Source organism: Nelusetta ayraudi, unplaced genomic scaffold (assembly GCF_046127955.1).
Source record: "Nelusetta ayraudi isolate G7.1 ecotype Tasmania unplaced genomic scaffold, CSIRO-AGI_Nayr_v1 ptg000008l, whole genome shotgun sequence".
Lineage (NCBI taxonomy): Eukaryota > Metazoa > Chordata > Actinopteri > Tetraodontiformes > Monacanthidae > Nelusetta > Nelusetta ayraudi.
This window is the reverse complement of record NW_027466058.1, coordinates 7656410-7678970: the sequence shown is the minus strand read 5'-3', so window position 1 is coordinate 7678970 and position 22561 is coordinate 7656410. Positions and strand designations below refer to the sequence as shown.

The 22561-nt window shown below is 42.2% G+C and overlaps 1 protein-coding gene across 1 annotated transcript; it reads left to right on the top strand.

The window, feature by feature from the left end:
• The first annotated feature begins 6562 nt into the window (after positions 1-6562).
• pik3ap1 (phosphoinositide-3-kinase adaptor protein 1) lies at positions 6563-20720 on the top strand. Its single transcript, XM_076019110.1, has 17 exons — positions 6563-6783; positions 7639-8058; positions 9040-9266; positions 10351-10495; positions 10595-10737; positions 10839-10971; positions 11101-11297; positions 11392-11563; positions 11656-11718; positions 12152-12394; positions 12482-12541; positions 12762-12955; positions 13056-13128; positions 13667-13837; positions 17272-17342; positions 18310-18410; positions 19085-20720. The coding sequence occupies exons 1-17, from the start codon at positions 6699-6701 to the stop codon at positions 19200-19202; spliced, it is 2616 nt and encodes an 871-aa protein (XP_075875225.1). The 5' UTR covers positions 6563-6698; the 3' UTR covers positions 19203-20720.
• Positions 20721-22561: the final 1841 nt, after the last annotated feature.

The following is a 22561-nucleotide window of genomic DNA, read 5'->3' as shown; positions in this document are numbered from 1 at the left end:
CAAATAAATACATACTTCAGAGTCCCAGGATCAGCATGGCCTCATGTGGAGACTGTAGAATAAACCTTAATTACAGCGTGTATCATAATGGCCATCAGCATCTGACCTAGGTCAGAGTTGTGATGGTTTTTTTCCTCCTGCGCTGCACACAACAGCTGCGGCAGAGTTCCCAATATAGAGCAAGCTTTCCAGACTCCCACAGTGGGTAAACAATTAACAATCAACCAACAAAAACAACCAGCAATCCCACGGCAGATCTTGATAGAAAACTCTGAGATGCTGCCAGGTCGTCAGACACAATTTGAAATAATTTAGCTTAATGTTGCCAAAGTCTAAGTTAAGTGAATATTGCATAAGTCTCAAGCTGAAAAGCGTTTTAAAATGTTGACATAATCAAACAAGTCCCTTTAAAATTCCTAAAATACATGTAAGATAAATAGTGGAACTAAATAAAACAAACAGTCAAACGCACAATGCTGTGCAAGTGTATTTAATGTCTCTGATATGCTCCTATAAATATACTTGGATAAAATGATGTTTTTATATTGAAAGAAACTTAACTTGCACTGCTACAGCTCAAAGCCTAAGCCTATATTTTATAAATTCTTCTGTTGTCACCTGCTTCCTATTAATCTCCTGATGTAACGTGTGTATCTTAAACCAGTACATGGAAAGTAGAAAGATTCACAGACTCCCGGAATATTGCCTCGGCCATTGTTGATTCATCTTACGAGTCCATCTCTGTCAGCGCGATGAATCCTAATGAAGCAGAAATCTGCCACATTTACTTCACAATGAGGCTGGCTGGCAAACTTTCTCCGGAAAATGAAACTATTATCTTCGGCTAGACACTCACAGGGCTCAATATAAATAAATAAAGTCACACTTATCTAGCGGCCAGCGTGATTACTATAGCCGGAGCTGACATCCAAATTGACTGTCTTATCAAGTCGGAGAGATTTTAGCCGAGCGGAGACTGCAGATGAAAGCCAAAATGATCTTTAAATGGTAGTTAAAGATGGTTACTCGATAAGTTGTTCCACAACAGTTTTGATCAATGAAGCATGCACTCAGTATATTGCCTATTTAGATGCATGAGATAAATGCAGCACGGCCTCCAAATGATTCATAAATTATACTTTCTTCAGAACAAGGTAATGACTTCACTGCCTTGTTGAATTCTTAGTGTCGGCACACGTTTTAAAAGCCCCTGAGACATTGTGGTGAACATCACAACGATGAACCAGGAGGAGATATAATGCTTTATATCCCATGAATTTGGTTCACGTCCTCATCCATGAAATTAAAAACTGATCTTGTATTACTTTCATGTCATCCATTTTATATCAAATGGAGTGTACTTCTTCGCATGTTGCTGAAAGCTTGAAGTTGACAATTAGATAAAATTTAGAATAAAAGTTAAATATTAAAATAGGTTTTGTCGAACTGTGTTGTTTCTAAAGTTTCTCTCTGTTTCGCTCAGTCCACATCTCCCTTTAGTGTTACGTGTGGAATGTATTTGTCATACAAAAAAACCCCAAAGTAAACGAGTCAAATACGTTATCCATTGAACATCAGTATAATCCAATTATCAACTTCCAAAATTTCCAGAAAAACTCAAATAGCATGATTACTTGGAAATGCTTTGCTTACAATTAGTGATAATCAGATATCACAATAGCTCAAGTTTTAAAGTGGATGCAGATTTTTTTGTTCCCTCTGAGCAGATTTGGGATTTTTCTTTGACAGTTTTCTATTATTTCTCAGGACGGCAACAATACTGGACAAACCAATAAGTTCTATGTAGTATTTGTTATGTTAAATACACATGGAATCAGGAAGGATTAATGCAAGTGTATTGTGCACGCAAACTTGTCAAAATTGCGCGGTTCAATTCCAGCTCACACTGAAGGAGTCAACCATAAAAAATAAAAAAAAAATCCATATTTCAATTGAAACTAAATGTTATATTCCTGAACCACTTTAGGGGTTGTTAACCGCACATCATCGGTGTCAAACGGATGCTTAAGTGATATTTCAGGGGAAATGTTTGACTAGCTCCAGTGGAAAAGGCTCTGAAATGAATTTGTCCCGTTCTCCTGACAGCGTCTCTCAGGTGGGACGAAGCGAACCGCTGTGGAAAATGTCAAAGCTATTTTCCTCTTTACTAGTCATTGCAATGCTTGTTTAATAGTAATTGGAATCTTATCCCGCTGTTTGCTCATCATTTCCCATGCGTCGTCATTCCACACCTAAACTCCATTTAAGTTTTTAATAACATTTTAGAATAGTTCCCAGTTCAGGTAAACACAATCTGATTACCTTGATGGATTGAAAATGTGTGTCTGACGGTAGTTTATTTGATTTATTTATTCAAGGGGGCCTCAAATGGAGGCACTTTAGCTGAGGCAAACAAATGGCTGCTGTGTTGTCTTTTTTTTGTTGTATTTGTTTTGCAGGAATGTGAAGGCTTATTATAAATAGTGGGGCTTCTTTTTATTATTATTTATTATTATCAGTCTGTGTACTTGTCCGGTGAGACACCGAGGGTGGAAACATTGTCGAGCAGGATTTGTTTTTTCAGCATATTTTTGTAGGAACATTGATGGGTTCCCCTCTCTATGTGTGTGTGTGTGTGTGTGTGTGTGTGTGTGTGTGTATATACACATATATACATATATATACACACATATACATATATTCAAAATAAAGTATCAATCAATTTCAAGGCACTGACAGTTCTACATAGAGAAGGGGGTGAGAGGCAGAAGCGAAAAGAAGAAGAAAGCTGAAACTGTTCCGTGATAGTTTTAAATTTCTCTCTCCTCATAAGGCTCTCATTGTGTCTGAGGACCTGCTCTCTACAAGTGCTTGCCAGCTGCTTACCAAATGAGGTTATTGTGTTTCCCCATCAACTGTAAATTCCAATAATTTGTTGGAGGGGGGCCCCTCACTGTTAGTTTTTATCATATTATCAATGACGACTCAATTTTCCCCTGCCACTCCATCTCAAGCACTGACCCCCGGCCCTATTACAGTCCTGTAATGAAGTGCAATGGAGTGGTAATTGGTCTACATTATACCAGATCAGGTAACATTAGACTTATTTTCTTATCACAATGAGCCCTGCTGGTGATTCTCAATGAGAAACCAAACACACTTCCTTTCTTATGCAGGCTATCATCCAAATAACATTTCAGCGAGAGACCCCTTTCCCCATTTTAGTTTTCCATTTCAAGATTGCCCTCTGTGTCCTCAGACTGGCCTTTGTCTTTGGCTTCCTCCACTTTAGGAATGGGAAGAAAAAATGTCCCGTGCTGCCTTAGAGGCAGTGCAGATATGAGGTAGAGCTTTCCCGACAGAGGGGAAGTACAGTAAATGAGAAGGTAACATGACTATTGTCCAGGCAATATTAGATATGCAGCACCTATGCCCCCCCCCCCTCCCCCCCTCCTCTGCCAAGGCCTCCTGTCTAAGAAGCTTCCGTTTGGAACTGTCTTTGGCGCAGAGCGTCACATGACTGTACGCAGCGAATAAATGTCATGGGTTGAATTTGTTAAAGTGTTGGTGAGGAAAACCAGACTCGGTGGTGGGGGAAAAAAATTGGTTGGCCATTTGTTACACAATACATAAAGAATCACTCCTAAGTATACCTAAGTATACACACACACACATGTAAACATATAAAAACTATATACAACCTATATGTAACCTTCCACGTGCTTGAATGTGGACCAAAAGAAGCTTGTCTGTCAAAGGGAAGGCGGCATAGATGGTGCTTCTGCGACTAACTGGGTCTTTTGTGACGTCACAAAGGGGCTGATTTCCATCACTGTGTATTTTTGCACACATCTGAAAAGTGGAGCGAGCAAAAGAAGTAGAGGGTGGACATTTTTTTCTAATTTCTGGAAAGTTCACTGCCAGGCGAAAGAGACACATGTTAATGTTATAAAGCATCGATAAGGCGAATTTAGCATAATATCAAACTTTTATTATCGTACAATCTAGAGCCAGCATGAGAAAATTAAGGGGGCCAAACCTTTTATTCCCTGACAGGCTGGACGTCAGCTGACGCATGCTCTCTGAGAGGCTCACTCTGTGATGAAAACACGGGGCCGACTCAAAGGACAGGATATTGGATAACAAGGTTAAAATATTGGAGCAATAATATTCCCTTATTAAACTCAGGCTGCGGGGATTTGGTTTGAGCCACCTAATAGATAGTGGTTTCAAGGGAACCCGGGCGAAAGGTAACGGGTCGGTCATGCTTATGGTAGCTAATGGCAGAGTTAGAAGAAATTAGGGGATTCCTCTTCTACAGGAAATTGTACTTAAAGACGGGTCATGGATCACCCTGCTCTTCACATGCAGCTCCAGAAATCAGAGGCTGAACTTTTGCTGCAGTCATTAAGAGGGTCTGAGTAGAGGGAAGAGGTCGAAGCAGGATCCACGAGAGGGGGAGAAGCCAGTACCATGTAAATTGATTTCATGGCTGAAATTTACGTTTGGATAAATAAACAAGTTTTCATCCACTGATTCTGTATTTGTGATTTTTAAACACTTCAGGAGAGAATGGTGTCCAGAAAAAAAATACCAAAAAGGCCGAACGCTGCTCTTGAGGCTTGTATGGCCAGTATACAGTCAGTCAGTCAGTGAGACAATGTATGGCCTTTGTATGGCACTGGTAGACGCGATTTACAACTTTTGTAATATTAAATATGCCAGTTTTTCATGTACTTCTTCTTCTCATACAGGCCGACGATTCCGAGTCAAACTGAGGAACCAAAGAAACTGTTGCCTTTACCTCTTTCATTAAATAGTGGCACTGTAGCTAGAATTGAAATTGATACCATAGTCACTTATGAACAGCAGCAATGAAGGCATAAATTGATCCCTTGACTTGTGGAACTGTGGGGTTGATTACAGAACACACAGGTCCAGTGTCTATGGCATGAACGTAGAAATGAATGAACAGCACAATTTAGCCTTTTGGCTATATCTAGCAGCTCATTCTAAATAGCATGGCAGGCTTTGTGGATTTTTGTTCTATGCGTTTCGCAGCCTTCGAACAACCGGCTCCCGGGCAATAGTCATGTGTGCTTAACCAGCGGGCCAAAGGGATATCCTCTTGGCCAAGTAGCCAGGGCACATGATTCAACTGGAGGCATAGTGACGGGACCCTCAACTGTCACACATGGAAAGTCACACGGGGGTGTACGCACAATGTACGCACAATGTCTTTGCCTTTGATAAACTCCTGCGCACTGGCTATTAGAAAAAATATGGGTTCTATAAAAAAAAAAAAAGTGAAAGCGTTCGCCGCCTACCTGTTGTTCAGAGGAGGCCTGTGCGACGTCTGCTGCTGCTGCCTAGTGCGGCGGTTCGGTTGCGCTATAGTGTGCTGCCCTCTAATGGCCGTGACCGTGCAGTTCAGTGTGTTGCAATCACCTGTTTCCGCACAGGAGGTGTTGGGCAATCTGGAAATTTACATACTGAGTCACTTCAGCGACGGCGAGCTGTCGATTCATCCTCTTTGTCGTCTCAGTCATTCATCTGTCTGTTTTTGCAGTCTGGGGCATCATGTGCGTGTGTCGTGCACATGTTGCAGAAGTACATTTTTCCATCAGCATATGGGTCAACCAGGAGTTATATTCTTTCCTTTTCTATTTTTATTCAGGCTGATTAAGTTAAAACATATTAACGGTTCGTCACTCAGGGCACAGCTATTTTTAATCCTTTGAAATGACGTGTATGTAAGTTTCACACCCACGCTTAGATTTATTTAGTAAAATGCTGTGTACCGTGAACTCTCTGCACATGAATGTTCGCTGATCGTCAAAGCCCCCGTGTCATGTCCATTGTCAGATTTACAAACCAGCATAGACTATAGAGTCAGCCTCAGCCAAGACCAATTGTCCTGAAAGCTCAATGCACCATATTTAGCCCACCATACGTTGCTCTTTGTGACATCACAGAGGTCTGTTTTCCATAACTTTGTATGTTAGCGCACATTTCTGAAAGTTGAAGCCGGCAAATTGATTGTAGGCTGACACACGCACGCACACGCACGCGCACACGCACACGCACACGCACACGCACACAAAACGGATTCACTTTTCACTTCTCTCATTTTCTGGGCCGTCACTGACAGGATGTGGACATGTCACTAGAAAAAAAGAATGGTAATGAATGGCTCGTTTGAATGTATTGTTTTGTAGTGTGAGTATGGGACCTTTACATTTTGTCTGATATGGCATTAAAGTCATGGGCCCTAGTCATACATGATTTATTCACCAGCTTTAATGATTTATATGATGTCTAATTTAATAAGATAGGAAATGCATCTGTTTTACACACTGAGAACAGAATGTCTGTCTTCTGTCCTCATGTGAAGACTGTTACAAGAATCCATCAGCTCCCCACTTTTTAAGAAAAAAAAAAAAAAAATCTGCCTTGTCTGTAGGTGACTAACACAGAACAACTGACGACTAGTGCAACTGCTTGACATAGCGGTTTGAAGCAGCGGTGTGCATTTTCTCACTTCTTCAACCATTTCAGGAAGTGGGGCAGAGTCACCAAATTCAGGAAACTAGAGTTTGCTATTTATACGACTGAGCGCAGGGCTTGCGCGAGTGAAAGCTTCAGCCAGCTGAGTTAAGAGCACCGTTTAACTTCACCCGGCTAAGCCAACAGATCGCATGTGGGATGCCTCTTCTGGAGTGTTTGGGTGCGTGTTAAAGGGCTTCACAATAATGGAGGAGTCTGTATCAAGTGTCGACGCAGGTAAATATGACAAATCTTCTATACGTGTGTTTCTCGGGAGCTTAGACATGTTCAGGTTACGCCCGCGACGTAGAGAAAACGGTGATATCACACACAGATATAGATTCCTTTAACATCCTTTTATGCTCTTTAAAGCAAGCAAACTACTTTAACTTGTGATTCAATTAGATTTTCTCACTGCGTTCAAAAAAGAAAAAAAGAGGAACCAGTTTCTGAGCCTTCTTGTATGCTTCAGTTCACATGTGGCTTTTCTAAGTTTAAGTTTGAACCATCGGCATTAGCAGCCCGTTGACGCACACACGGTCCGGGCCGTCCCGTCAAAGCTGCGGACTGTGATGGAGGTGAGGCGACGCAGTTGGATTTCTTTTCCCGCTGGCGTGTACAGAGGTGAACTTGACCTGATTAAACACTGTAATGAGTCACACTAAATTACTCTGACCAGTGTTGACACAGCGCCGTGTTTGCACAGCTCCTTGTTGGCTCTGCACCCACATATCAAACACATCGGACATTCATTCTCCCACCACAGTCACCTTGACACCTCGCAGCTGCCTCGTCGCCCTGCGTTTCCCCCGACAAACACTACCTGCTGTGACACCGAGCCCCCGGGCATAATGTGGCCTGTGTTGTGTCATTAGTGAAACATTTGGGGCGATTACTGGGCTGTCGTTCATAACGCGCTGTTAGCGCCCGATCTGCAGCGTTTTAGGGGGGTGGGGGGGGAACTCGTGATTGATATTTACCAGTTTTCACGCTGGAGCAATTTTCAGGCCGTTTTTGAATGCGCGCACTGTCACCGACACTCGTCAAACTGTAACCGTTCGATGTTACTGTGTAACCGTTGTCTTCCTCCAGCGAAGCCGAGTGGTGAGGCCGAGGTGCTGGTACTGCACACGGCCGACGCGCACGAGTGGGCCACCTACTTGCAGCAGATCATGAAGTCTTCCCGGAAATGTCGCCAAATATCGGTCCAGCTGTACGAACTCAGCCCGGCCGACCGCCTCCACGGATACAACTACGAGTGTTTCATGGGCAGCGGATGTATCCTGCTGCTGGTCACAGGAGAGCTTCTGGACATGCTCTGCGACCTGGAGTTGCAGGGGGCCCTCGACAGACTCATTTCGCCTCCGCACAGAGTGGTGGCGCTGCTCTGCGGCGTGACAGAGGAGGATGCGGTGACGGAGAGCTTCAAGGACTGGGAGAGCTGGAGGAAAATCTCCGCCGCGGATGAGCCTCACGTCTACGTCTCGACCATTTTGGAGACTATCACTGACAGTACGCCCAATCTTTTAAAGCCATATGCTGATTTTTTGCTTAAAAGGGACAAGACCCCCAAAACAACCCAGAAGAATGTAGTTACTATCTGCTCACCTCAGCAGTGCAAAAAGTGTTTTGGAGCTCTACTGAATTGCAGAGGCAGCAAAAGTATTCACATTATGTACTTCTGTAAAAGTAATTCCCTTACTGAAGTAAAACTAAGAAGGTACAGGTTCTGAAATGTACTTAAATAGAAAGTAAAAGTGTTAGGTTTTTTTTTTTTTTTTTTGCCATTAATGAAACAATACATTCATTGATAATTTTGCAAAAAATGAAAAAGTTATGACTGAACTGACCAGTTACTCCAAAACGAGGCACTCTAAAATAATTTCCCTCTAAAATATGATCCACTTCTAGATTTAACTTCGCAACAGCATAGTTTAAATAGCTTCACTTTAGACAACAAGAAATTACTTTTGACAGATTTTGTCTCCTTATAACACTTCTAAACACGAAAGTAATCTGCGTGGTTTGTTTTTTTTCCAATGTGAGAAGTACAAAGTACAGCTATTTGTGAACAAATGCAGGGAGTAAAAGGAAATACTCAAGTAAAGTACAGATACCTGAAAGACCTACTTAAGTACGGTAACAATTTTTTTTAAAAAAGATTATTTTGTGTGTGTCACAAGCCCCCCAGCTAGCTCCTATTGGCCAATAGTCCGTTGATCTGCCTTATTTCAACTGTCAAACTTTTCAGCTGATACCAATGCTGTTTTAAGTTTGTTTTGGGGAAGAGTGAACATGAAGCTATAATTACCAAATTAGACTCAGAGATATTTTGGTAAATCAACGTTGAAGTTGTCCACGTTGAAGGCAAGAAATAGTTCCTCGTCAGTGTTTTGCCTTTCCACTGCGTTTAGGATTTCCAGGCCAGGTTCATTCTTTTTCAAGGGGCCAAAAACTGATCTTTGATTTCTTAATCTATCTTCATATCCACAGGCAGACAAGCGCAGGCTAAGCATGAGAGCGAAGATGCGGCAGAGCCGTGCAACAGAACAGAAAGTCCCACCTCTGTTGAAAAAGAGGAAGTGTCTTCAGAAGAGCCAATAGAAACAGCTCTGGAGGATGAAGAGCAAGTGATCGTGGGAAACGCAGCCGACGAAGAAACCAGCACGTCCACACACCTTTCCTGCCTTACCGTGCAGCCAAGCAGAGTCCTCTGTGGGGTAAGAGAAGAAAAAGTCTGTATTCTTAATCAGGCTAATCAATAATGATCCACTTCCACGAGATGTGCCAATTACATTGATATAACTCAATAAAATGAGTGCAACATTTTCCAAGCCTTTTTTGGTAGTTCAGTGAACTAATTGGAAATTCAATTTGTATAACCTAATAATATTAGTTTCACTGTATGATTTAATATTGATTTGATTCGAAGACAAATGGTGAGGAAATTGAGTTTAACCATGTTAAAACATGTTTAACTTATTTAAAATAAGTAACACTGCTTTGAATTTATTTGATTGATTTACTATTTATTTTAATCATTTCCAGTAATTTATTTTTCAACTTAAAATAATGCCTATAATGAGTTAGCATGACCATAAATGTGAAAAAATGAAATAAGAAATGTACCTGCTTCCAGCATTTATTTGTTGTGAAACCATATTTCACACAAGTGATAGAGTGAAACATTTCAAAATAACTGTGTATGACACCATCGTAAAACAAAATGCAACAACCTTGATCGTAACAGCTATTCAAAATGCTCAGGCAAATGTAAAACAATCATGGCAGTACAAAACAACGGTCAAGAAATGTTGACTAGACAAGAAGCTTGTTTTTGAGACCGGTGCTTGGTTTTGGGCGCAGCTTTCAAGTCCAACAAAAAGTCTTTGAAAAACCTCAAACGACTTGGCTAGTTTGGAGGGATACTGGAGGTTCAGGGTATATGTGAGCCCAAGCAGAAGGCTGCATGCTTTGGCCAAACTGCCAATACCAGTAAGCACAGGGACTCCCTAGATGACCTGCCGCATTTTTTGATTGAAAATATTGAGTTCCAAAAACACCAACACTTTTTTATTTATAGGCAACTTATAAACACCCCCAAAATAAAATGAACTCAATATATTGCAATGGATTTCATTTTCAAAAATAGGTTTTATGAACAGTACCACTGAAACAGTTTTTACAGTGAAGACTGCTGTTCATAAGATTCGTTATTATTCTGTATGAATAAATAATAGATAACGTCTTTTAAATGTATCCCCTTATCATCGCAAAGTAATTCTATTTCTCTCTTCTTTTAAGACATCAGAGAAACTTTTTATAATTTTCTCACATAAAGTCGACAATCACACCTCCCTGGAAGTGGAGTTTTCAGCTGAAAACGGAAGCACGAAAAGAGTCACGGGAACTTTGGAGAATGAATACACCTTAAGTGTTTCAGCGCCAGGCAAGTAGCTCCAATGAAATATGTGACCAGATTTTTTTTTGTTTTTTTTTCACAGTGCTGATATTTGAATTGGCCTTATTTCTTGAATCTTTTGCCCAGATATGCCTGCTGGAGTGGTATCGCTCACCATGCGCTCCGACCAGTCCAGCGCCAGCTTGCAGCCAGTTACATACTATACACATATGGGAGAAATAAGTCACTTTTTGGAAAATGCTACAGATCCTGTTAACTTCATGTGTCAGGTCCGACGTCACTGCCAAATGGGAAACAGTATCCTCCAGCATGTTTGCTAGAGTTCGTCTTTTCTTCTTAAACAACGAAGCAATGCATTTTGTGCTTGCAGGCCTTCAACTTGACATCCAATGTGACAGACTCTCTGGACAGCATGCTGACCAAGTCATTAGAATCCAGGTTGCCTGCGACCAGTTTTCAGCTGTTTGGAGTCAGCCAGATTGAGGAGGACAACATGGCGACATGTGAGTGCAAAGCTCTTGAGTTGATGGGTTGTTTTTTTGTTTTGTTTTGTTTTGTTTTGTTTTGTTTCATCTGTTTAATATACGGGGAGCACAAACAATTCCCGCCTGACCAGCCTTTTTGCGCCTCAGATCAACGGAACGAGGAGCTTCCCACTCTCCTTCACTTTGCCGCCAAGTATGACTTGAAGAAGTTGACCGCCGTCCTCCAGGAGTGTCCCGGAGCCGTGCAGGCCTACAGTGTGATGAACAAACATGGAGACTACCCCAACAAGCTGGCCAAGAAGAGCGGCTTCTCTGATCTCAGACAGCTGATGGATAAATTTGTTGTAAGCCGAGTGAAGAACACACTTTTTTCCTTACTGTATTGTAAGCGTCATATTTTAGCGCAGAGTATCACATTGTTCTGTTTGTCATTCCCAGGACACCGCTGCCATGATCATGCCCAAGGTTGAGGCTGAGGAGCCAATCAGCATGGACGAAAAGGCAGGCGTGTATGAAATGATGTCAGGAGGCCCTCAAGACGTCGCGATGATCTCAGAGGTCATATACGAGTCAATGTTTGTCATCGACCCAGAATGCATGGAGGACCTATGTAAGAGCATTTAATTTGTGACTCAACACTGGAGCTTCAATCTTTAATCTTCATGCATCTTATTGTTCCATCGTTTTGTGTTTTTCCTCCAGATGAAGTGATGAATTCTGTAGACGAGAACCCGGAGGAAGCCATGCTGAGGAAGTTTTTCCAAGGTAAGCAGGCCATGGCCACTTGAGGCTCTGCCTGGTCACATCATACAAGGAAATAACAAAAAGTGCTGAAAGAGCATCTTTTTAGCTAAACAGCTCTCAGCTGTGAAATACTAAATGTGAAAAGTTTTAACGATATTTACATATATATTCAAATGAATGCCAAACACCATGGTCAGGTCTGAAGTATGCTAATGCTGATGATCGTTAGCAAATTTGGTTTGGCTATATTCTGACAATGCTTTCAACTTGAAGGATTTTATTTTACAATAACAGATGTAGATCCCAGGAAGAATATCTATGGCCTTGGCCACAGCTGATGGAGGTCCAAACAAACAAAATAAAATGAAATGAACAGAAATAAAATCAAGTATTTTAACGTTATGACCGATGAAATCACCGCTAAAAAAAAAAAAGCTACGTTTTGAACCTCTAGCAAAACACCTGGAGGAAGTGAAAGAGGACAGTGTGGACCTCAAAAGCAACACGTCACAAAATGATGTGGACAACCCTGAGGAGGAGGAGAAGGAGGAAGATCCGTACAACCTCACCCTGGAGGACATCTACGACACCGTGGATGAATGCTGTGCCTTCAGCCCGATCATCCAGAACCGCCCTCCGGCTCCCCTTCCCAGACCGCAGCCTGGCTCTGAACGAGAGATGCCCATGATCTTCAGAGGTCTTTTCCCACTTCCATTCTCCTCAATATAACAGATTTCTTAAAACTGTTTTACAAAACACTCAATCAACACATTTTTCCCCACAGTGTTTTCAGATAAAAATTTAGCTAAAGGAGACACAACCCCAGAAATGGCCTGTGCTGCAGGTAAACGCATAAGCACAGTCTAATAATTGTCGATTATACATCAAATAAATCTATTGTGATCTGTGTTGTGTAGTCTTTGCAAATCAAATAAATCTAAAGAAATACACACACGTTTTATATATTGTTGAAATTCTTTAAAAACTCCTACATTTCCCTTGGTTTAAAATAAGGTAGCTTGGTACCCCTATCCCCACATTCTCAGTAAATGTCGCCCCTCCAGCAAAATGCGTGGAGGAGCCTCCATCTCCTGTTTACGACCCGTACGGCGGGATGAAAACGCCCGGGCAGAGGCAGCTCATCTCGCTGCAGGAGAGGGTGAAAGTCGGGGAGATCACTGTGGACGAAGCCGTCAACGAGTTCAAAGCCTGGAAGTTTGACCAGGACGGCAGAGCCAGCTCCATACGCTACCAACAGGTAGGGCAATATAGTGGCATAACATGGGGTAATAATAATAGTAATAAGCGAGGGGAGTGACGCGAGTCGTTTGTGCCGTTTTGTTTGTTTCTCACTTTAGGAAAACCTGAAGCGGCTCAGAGAAAGCATCACCAGGCGACACAAAGAGAGGCAGAAGGCAGGGAAGGAGCTTGGTAGGATCTTCCAAATGTTCTAGTCAAGAGGCTCTATGTGTATGTGTATCGATATGGTCAATGGTGTAGTGGTCACTGGAGAAGTGAGAAGAGAGTCATGCCCTTTTTTTTAAGCAGCCCATTCAGCAAATGATAAACCTTTTCTAAACAGTGACATGTAAGACTTCTCTATTCAGTTTACCAAAAAAAAATTGGGCCAGTGGTATTTGCATATTGTCACATCATTTCTGTTGCTTTGACCTCAGGGAATAACGATTAAAAAAAAAATGTAATTATTGACCCAATACTTCCCCACAGACAAGTGAAAGACAATTACATTATTATGCATTTTATTGCCCTCACCATCCTTTGAAAGAAAATTGGACCACTGGCTTGCAGACACTACTGAATGAGAAGTGGGTGTACGCAATGCTGACTGACAAATAAGTGGGAATACTCCGTATACCTGCGTGTACCCTGTACTACGCCACTGGATAGGGGCAGATCGCAGTTGTAAAATCCCATCTTGCTGATATGTAATTCCATTTTGCACGTCCAGAATACGAGATAAGTGCCCCTATGCAGAGGAACCTCTTCTGGGGCTCCACCATGACAATGGAGTGCGCCGTTTACGAGTCAGCGCCCCAGGGGATGACCCTCCCTCCCACACTGCCGGCCCCGGTTCCCCAGAGAGGCACCTGGAAAACCGGAAGCACATCCAGCACATCCAGTGAGAAATGATTTTGGTCATTAATTCACAGCTGCTAGAGGTGAAGCGAAAACAAATGGCCCTGTCTAAGAGAGAATCCACTGAAGTTGGTTGTTTTTTTTTCTTTTATCACAGAAGTCATAAACGTGTAGCTCGCTGGTTGAGGCCATAGACGTTTTACACCAACGTGCAATTTTGTTTAATGACTTGTTTAATGTTTCAAGTTTCAGTTGTGGCAAAAATCAGTGACAGGTCACTGATTGTGGGTGTGGGTATCACAAAAGATTGAAAAAAAAACACCACCGTGGGCCATTTAAACACACATCTCACAAGAACACAGTCAGCAAAACATCAGGATAAATGACTTGGACAAGAAGTTGGAAAACATCCTGTTGCATATAAAGGCCCTTTACAAGGCTCCTGACTACACCTGCACCTTTACTTCACACTCCACCTTTAACTCACACCACTCCCTTGCCTCATGCAACTTCAACGACACTGCCTTTTGTACAACATACATCGAATAAAACTCACAGTCTTAAGTTAACTTTTCCAACTTTTCCAACAAGCACACGATAACCCTGACCCTGTTTTATATCGAGCTAAGTGGTGTGATTTTATTGCTGTTCACCCTCTATCTGACCAAGAAATACTTGCCACTTTTCAAACAGTTCTTCTTGGTACTGCAAGAGACTGGTGGGAAATAGCTATGACACAAATAGCAACCTGGGCCGATTTTGAAAAGTAGTTCCTCTCTGCTTTCTTATCAGAGGACTACGAGGAAGAACTTGCTGAAAGAGTGAGAAACCGGAAACAAGGAGATCGTGAACCTATCAGAGATTTTACTTTCTCTTACCGTGCCCTTTGCAAGCAGTGGAAACCTCAAACCACTGAGGGGGAAACGGTGAGGATGATCTTGAAGAACATTAAGCCTCAGCTTGTGTCCTATCTTCGTAAACGTGCAAATTCGGTTGGTGATGTGGTGAGACTCGGACATCAATTGGAGAAGGACTTGCAACGACAATTACTCTATGAACAACAACACTTAAAGGAAAGGCGACCACTCCAACATAAAAGTAGTTCTAAACTGGAGAAGTCTGCTGTGACCTGTTGGAGGTGCCATAGTACGCATCCACCTGGCTCTTGTCCCCAATATAAGTATAATGCAGGAGCACAGCATTCATCAAAGAAATCACTACATCCTCCTATGTCTGGCGAACTGAATAGTAGCAGTAACATGGGCATAACTGGCAAACCTCTTCCCTCTGGCAGAAAGAGCTCGACCTCTACAAACTCCACAGATAAACAAGGTCCTGGTGTATTCAACTCACCTCGCCAGTTAGTGACAGCGCTGAACATAGGACCTTGGAGTGGCAAAGCTGTTGTGGATGAAGGAGCAAGCTACACTCTAATTCATGATAGTGTTTGGAGAGCATTAAACAGACCCCAAGAAGACCTGAGGCCTTGGGTGAGTGGTCCTCTCTTCCTGGCTAATGGAGACACTGAAACGCCTCTTGGCTTGGCTGAGGTGACAATCGACTTAAACCGAAATGGTCACACGTTTCCAGTAGTTGTCTTGTCACCCAAAGCCCTTGCCTATCAAGTGATCCTTGGCCTCGACTATCTTTTTCATTGTCGTCTGCAAATCCATGCAGCTGATTCTCAGTACAGTTTTCAGGACAGGCCCGAAAGGTACATGTTCCAACTGGCAGAAGAACAAGTGCTAAACTACAGCACATCACCCTTATATCGTGCATACCTCCCCCATGCTTACCTCCTCAGCCTGAAGTATTGACGGCTCAGGACTATATCGACCACGCTGTAACAAGCGCAGACCTCGAAGAATGGGAGAATGCAGGCCTTAGGCAACCTTTGGAGTCCAAGCCAGACCTATGCACCATGACACCAGGGAAAACGAACGTACTGCAACAACACATACACACATCACATACACACAACAACTGAAGTCTACAGTATACACCACAATTGATCTAAATAGTGGCTACTGGCAAGTCACTATGGATCCTGCTAGCACAGCAAAAACCGCCTATGTAACTCACATGGGTCTTTTTCAGTTCAGGGTCTTGCCTGTTGGATTAAAAAATGCCCCAGCCAGCTTCCAGAGGCTAATGGAAATTGTCCTGGCTGATCTGAGAGGGAAGATGAGGAAGATGAGGTCAGAAGCTATGTCCGCTCCTGTAAGGTTTGCCAAACTCGTAAAGGAGAAAACCAAAAACTCAGTGGCAGACTCCAACAAAAAGAGGTGGATCATCCAAATGAAATGTTCGGAATTGACCTCATGGGACCTCTACCACGCAGCCCAGACAGAAAATGAACATCTCCTAGTTTTGGTCGACTACTACATCCGCTGGGTAGAGCTGTTCCCCATGCGCACAGAAGAACAAAGAACTCACTAGCTGGGGTGTGCCCACCTTCATCCTGTATGACAGGGGGCCTCAATTTGTCTCACGCATTTTCCGAGAGCTCTGTGACACCTGGACAGTTGCACCTAAACTAGCATGCTGGTTGGAAATAGCGCTAACGTCCCGGCATTTTTTTTTTGAGCGGGGGAACGGGGGCGGGAACACGCTATCGCTGTCGCGCTACGCTAACGTGTCGGCAAAGTTATGTGGCGGGGGGTTATGACTGCCTTCACGCGGGCCGGACAGAGACACGCAGCCGGCCGGATGTGGCCCGCGGGCCGTAGTTTGGGGACCCCTGATGTAGTGCATCACATAAAAGATCTGCAAAAGAAAGCACACATCAATGGTAACGGCGGCCACCGTTACACAGTAAGAAATTCAAAATTCAACATTTTGTTTCTCAAGATTGGCCATAAAGAGTGGCTCACCCAACAGGAAATTTCCCCTGTTTGTGACTGTTTAGGCTATTCTTTGAATTGTTACAAAAACAAGTAAATCCCTGACTCGTAAATGTGCATTTATTCAAGTGTGCCGTTTGTACGGGAGTGAGTTGGTTAAATTGAATTTTTAGCCTGTATAGTTACTGTTGCCTCCCAGCCGTGAACTCTGAATAATATGGCAAGTTAGTTTATTCTCCACTTAGTTTCCATGGCGTTTTCCATGCATCCTGTCTTTTTTTCTCTACGGTAACAGTCCTTCACTCATATAGAGACAGATTGACAATGATTTCAGGAGATTTAATGTGAATCCCTTCAAATATCAGGGGGACAATAACTTGACACGTGAGCTAACGCATGTTAAGTGTTTGCTCGGCGCTTAATGGGTCTCACTTTCTGTCTTTTTTTCTGCACGTGTCTATTTAATCTCCCTTTGATCGTCAATAGAACTCGCTGCAGACTTGTTGTGCCCTTATTTAGAGATGATGTGAGAGACGTCTCTCCGCTTTCAGCAAAGAAACCTTGGGTTATGTCGCTGCGCACACATGAACATGAGAAAAAAAAAAATTCGCTTGTATTCTCATTTTTGTTTCAGGCTCCGGGAGCAACAGGCTGAGCACCCACAGCACCGTCAGCTGCAGCAGTGGGACAGAGCACGACTTTGAGGTAAGCCTCTAACTCTGAGTAGATCACACTAAATAAAGGATCCCTCCCATCCAGAAAGCTGTTTTAAAGATGAAGGAGAATGTGGCAAAAGCAAGTGAAAGATGTATTGAAAACATATTAAAACACTCTTATTGGCCTCACTGTTCACAAAGCAGCAAACACTTGTGCATGGTCGCTCCGAAACATCCACTTTTGTTTTCAACCCATTGTTATAAAGATACTTTATCGCCTTAACCACAAACCCATGACCAACACCTGTGTCTGTAGCTTTATAATGAAACCCAGCTCAGCAGCGGACTTTCCAGACACTGCTGATCACAGCATGACTTCTGATTTTCTACTGATTTTGGAACATAGGCCAGCAGCTCTTTTTTTTTTTCTTGATTTAAAAATGTGCCCGTGTGTTTTTTTTTCCACTAAACCCGTTTGTATTTAGCATTTGAGATGCTTTGTTTCATTTTCTACCACAGCATCTTGTGCACTCTTGGAATCTGTGCCAGGATTTATCCCAGAGCCATATACTTTGGAAGGACAAAGAACTATTTGCACTTTCAGTTCCGTAATTAGCTTTAAGTGCACGTTTTTCGGTTTTGGGAGGAAGCTAGAGTGCCCGCAGATAACCCACGCAGACGAGAGAGCATGAACATGAGAACAGCACATAGAGAGGTTGCAGGTCCAGGGATCGAAACTGTGATCTGTCAGCTACGTGGGCGACCGTGCTAACCACAACACCACTGTGACTTCTGCATCGAACATATTGAGCATATAAACTCAAGTTTCTTCAGTAATTTGCTTTGTTAATGTTGCAAACTATATCAAAAATCACAAAATCAGTTAAAGATTTGTAATTCTTTTTTAAACGTTTGCATTCAAAACATTTTGGTTTTAAGTTTTTAGATGACATCTTTTTTTTTTCATTTTAATTTTGTCATTTTATCATATTAATTATTCACTTTGTTTTGTTTAGGACATGTCAGAAAGTGTCCAACCTCCACCAAGACCTCCACGGACTTCTGATGCTGGGTCCAACATTACTCCCCCCGTGCTCCCTCCAAGGGTGCCTGAAAGGTCTGTGTTCAAATACGAAAATAAATAAAAACAATTAATTACAGTATGTGCTATTACATAAAATAGTTTCATATTGCAAAATGAAGCTTGGGAATATTTTGTCTACATTCAGCACGCCAACAATAAATAGCAGCTTGGCTGTAAGTGTCATGATAAGAAAAATCATTAGCCCCTCTCATGTCAGACAGAAAATGAAAGAGAGGAAATTGTTGCCCGCTCTTGATTCACAACTTGACAACAGCGTGGAAACTGGAGTAGGAAAGTAAATAGGTGTCACAGCGTAAAACACAGTGCAAAACCTCACCAAGAACAGAAGCATGCACGACTGCCAAGTGCCAGGACATAAAGAGACGACGTTCACAACGTGATTTGAATTTGCCTGAGCTGCCTCTCACTCCTGCTCCATGAGTAACCGTGCAGCCTGATGGTTTTCAGCGATAGACGTCTTATCCTAATAAAAAAAAAACAAAAAAATAACAGGTGCAGAGATTAAATCTGACTACAGAAACTTTCCACAGCTAGCTCTGACTAAGATGAGCTAGCTCTGTGTTGGGAAGTACGACATGGAAGGCTGCTTCTACTTCTGATGCCTTGAAAAGAAGAAAATGAGAAGCAAAGGTCACAGACTGTTGTGTCTCCAACGATATGTTCTGACAGCGGTGTGCTCCTCACAGGGCACCAGAGAAGATGCTGCATGAGCGCTACATTCCCTGTCCAACCCGGACGGTTCCTCAAAGACCTTCACAGAGACACTCAGACTTGGCGCCACCTGTACCCCGCCGACTGCGGTGATCCACACCTGTCAGCCTCTGCCGGCTTTAATTTGATCATAAGTAATTGACGGATCAGTAGAAAAACAAGATACTGGATCTTTTTTGATTTGTTTTTGTTCATTGCTTTTATTGCTACATTTGACGAAGTATATAAATATGTGATCGGTGTTTGTGTGTGTGTGTGTGTGTGTGTGTGTGTGTGGCCATCTTAGTCTGTTATAGTTACTGCACAATAACTATTTACCCACCTGGCAGCTTTAAGATTGTTCAAGTAAAAATGTTCTTTGCCCTGTATCGATGAAACAGAGTTCTTCAGAAGTTAAACAGCCCAATTTTCACTCCAAATGCTGAACTTATAAATATACAGAATATTGAATGGATGATTGTGGCCAATGCATGCATTTGTTCAGGCTGCTTGTTGTTTGAATACTGTGTTGGAAGAAGATCATCTTTTTACAATAAGACTTGTTGGAATTGCAGGCCCGGTGTAATCCTTCAGTCCTTTACATGCACACAGCATTGGGAGCAGGAGTCTGGTTCTTCTGCAGGTTCTGCACCAAAATCATAAAAGCATTAAATTGAAGCGCCATTGATTCTCCTACGCCGCTCAGTAAAACAGCACCTCTGTTCATAGAAATTGACCGCACATTGTTGGAAACCTTCTATTAATCTGAAAGCAAACAGCGACTTCCTGTTTTAAATCGAGTCTATTTTAACTGACCTAAGCCTGTAAGGCTTTTGGCCACTAGAGGGCTCAGTCCCTAAATGTACAGGTTGAGTTTACACGTGAATTGTCAGTATTTACCACGGACTTGGCCATTACATATAGTATAAAATCTTGAAATAGACCTGGAGGCAGAATGGCCAGGGTGTCTGTGCAACTCCTCCACGATGGGCAATCTGCAGGATTCTGTTGTCTCTGTGAGCATCCATTACACACGCGCATCCAGTGAAGCTAAATGAAAATTGTCATTTTCACTGTGCGCGCGCTTTGAGTTTCAACCATTTCCTGCTAGTTTCGGTGTAGACGAAAAACAAGTCGCTAAAACCTTCGGGGGTTTATGATTTTACAAGCAGATAAATGTTGAGGTGGAGCCCGTGGCAAATGATACACTTTGCTAAGAGTAAACAACCGCTTGTAGAGCAACTTATGAAAAAACAACAGTGGTGAACTCCAATGTTCACAACTTGTATTTACAAAGAATGTTACGTTTTTCTTTGTTTATTTTGAACTTTTCAGCCATTCTGTTTAAACTGCACAAGCATGTGAATTTTGTGTATCTAACCTTTTAAAATAGTGTCACGTTCCCCAAGGCCATATCTATAGTCGAAAGTGTTTGCTTTGTAACTTGATTTACTGCAAAAGCTAAATGCTGGAGGGGGAAAAAAAAACCTGCAAAACTTTCACAGATATTACCTCACTATCAAAACTGTAAAAAAAATTCTCATTAAAAAAAACCACAGTGACAATAAAGCAAACGTTGTACGGTGAGAAGCCTGTGAGTTTATTCAGAAAAGAAAACTGAATACTCTGTCACTTGTGGTTTGTTGTTGTTATTTATAGAATCCTTGCAGTATTTAAGAGGTCACCGTCATTTTCATCTATTGTGCTCCTTTATTCACTAAAGTAGCAATTTCACCAATTAAACACCCACCTCTTTTAATAATGAAGCATGTACAAGTTACGTTGAAACCATGCTAATGTTCAGGGGGTTTAGACATATTAGCCAACGGACTTCTACAGTCGCTGAAGAACCCATGTAAAGACAAATCACGTCTTCATACTGCAGACTTAGTGGAATCCAAGTGTTGCTTCCATTGGAGTCGGAACAGAGATATTACAACAATTTGCAGGCTTTGTTTCTCATTAGTTGAGCATCTGACCAGAGCCTCCACCCAAAAGAGGTGATTATTGCATGGGTGAAATATCAATTTTAGTCATCCCTAAATATTTTTGCTAATACTGAAGAATTTATCGACAAACTCCTGAATATTCCTCTTTGGAAGATTAAAGAACCTTACTGAGCCACTTGTGAAATCTGCTGGATATTTATTTTTTTTTTTAAATGAATGTGTGTATGGGTCGAATATTTTTGTCTTGTGGGAAGGTGGATTAAAAAGTTTTAATTATCTGTTACTGAGTAGCAGGTCATTATTCTATATTTCTTTTAGAAGTTTCACTGTTTTATAATGTAGAAGTCCCAACAAAATGCCATAGACGTTCTAGTGTAATGCCATCAATGGTCGCTTGGTGGTGCCTTTCGTCTCAGTCTAGTTACTGAGAGCTCAATCATCTTTTTGACGTTAAATTCATTTACTTAAATCCCGTTAATTATTAGCTGTGTGGCGAATGTCAACTATTTCAAAATTAAGTAAACCAAATCTCTGAAGTCTGTAGAGGTTGTTTTTTTTATATAAAGAAGGTGGGGTATGTGGCACTCTTCAAAACTTTCAAAGTAAAGGCTGTTCAACTCAACCACGTTGCATTGCATATAAAGGTAGAGCAATGCAACTCAAAATTATTATTTTCATTCATAAATATATATTTTTAAATTGGTCATTAGAGTCACTAATCATGAATGTGTTATCCAGTGGGGAGCTTTTGTGAGGGTTTTTTTTCCCCCTTTAGGACCTTATCAGTCAAACCTTCTCGGACACAGATATACAAATTTATCAAACACATTTTTGCGAAAAGATAGGTATTTTTAAGATTTAGCGCCAATTGCAGTGGCGATTGGATGCTTTTATTGTGAAGGGCTGCTGGCTCAGCCCTCCAGCGCTGGGGCTCTTTTTGACGCAGCTGCGTGAGGCCGGTGAGTGTGAAGCGCTGACAGGACGCTGTGGGAGAGCGGAGCAGCGCCTGGTGAAGTGTGTCTGCAGCAGCGGCAGCAGCAGCGGCGGCAGTAACAGGGGCTGCAACACTGGATTACCCGCACGCAGAGGTGAGCGCGTTTCGTCATTGCTGCGGCTCTTTAATTCAACCTCCTTACGTTCAATCTCTGTCAACCTTGTCCTTTCAACTTTTTCCATCATCATTATAATTGTTTTTATTATTTTTGCACCATAGCAACTGACTGTACGTGTCATCATCCGTTCACTCTGTTGCCTAATTAATTGATTATGTGCTTGTTGGGCGTCGCAGAATTAGAAGCAGAAATCCTGCAGCCCCCAGCGCACAGAGCTCGTGCCGTGGGACGGTCACTGCAGCACAGACACATCCTCCCGTTGCGATCGGCCACGGGTGCCGCACTGTGAGACTGAAAAATGCCCAGGAGACAAATCAAAAACCCTCCTTGGCGCGTGGGAACTTCTCCTGTCTGCGCCTCCTGTCCTGCCTGCTTGTCCTTTTTTTTTTTTTTTCTTTATCTACATATTTGT

What these genes read in the sequence shown, in the direction of transcription:
- pik3ap1 (XM_076019110.1), top strand. Translation starts at nt 6,699, where the DNA reads ATGTGGGATGCCTCTTCTGGAGTGTTTGGGTGCGTGTTAAAGGGCTTC. An exon ending in GATGCCCATGATCTTCAGAG is followed by an intron (nt 12,395 to 12,481) that starts GTCTTTTCCCAC and finishes TTTTCCCCACAG; the next exon opens with TGTTTTCAGATAAAAATTTA. An exon ending in AGAAATGGCCTGTGCTGCAG is followed by an intron (nt 12,542 to 12,761) that starts GTAAACGCATAA and finishes TCGCCCCTCCAG; the next exon opens with CAAAATGCGTGGAGGAGCCT.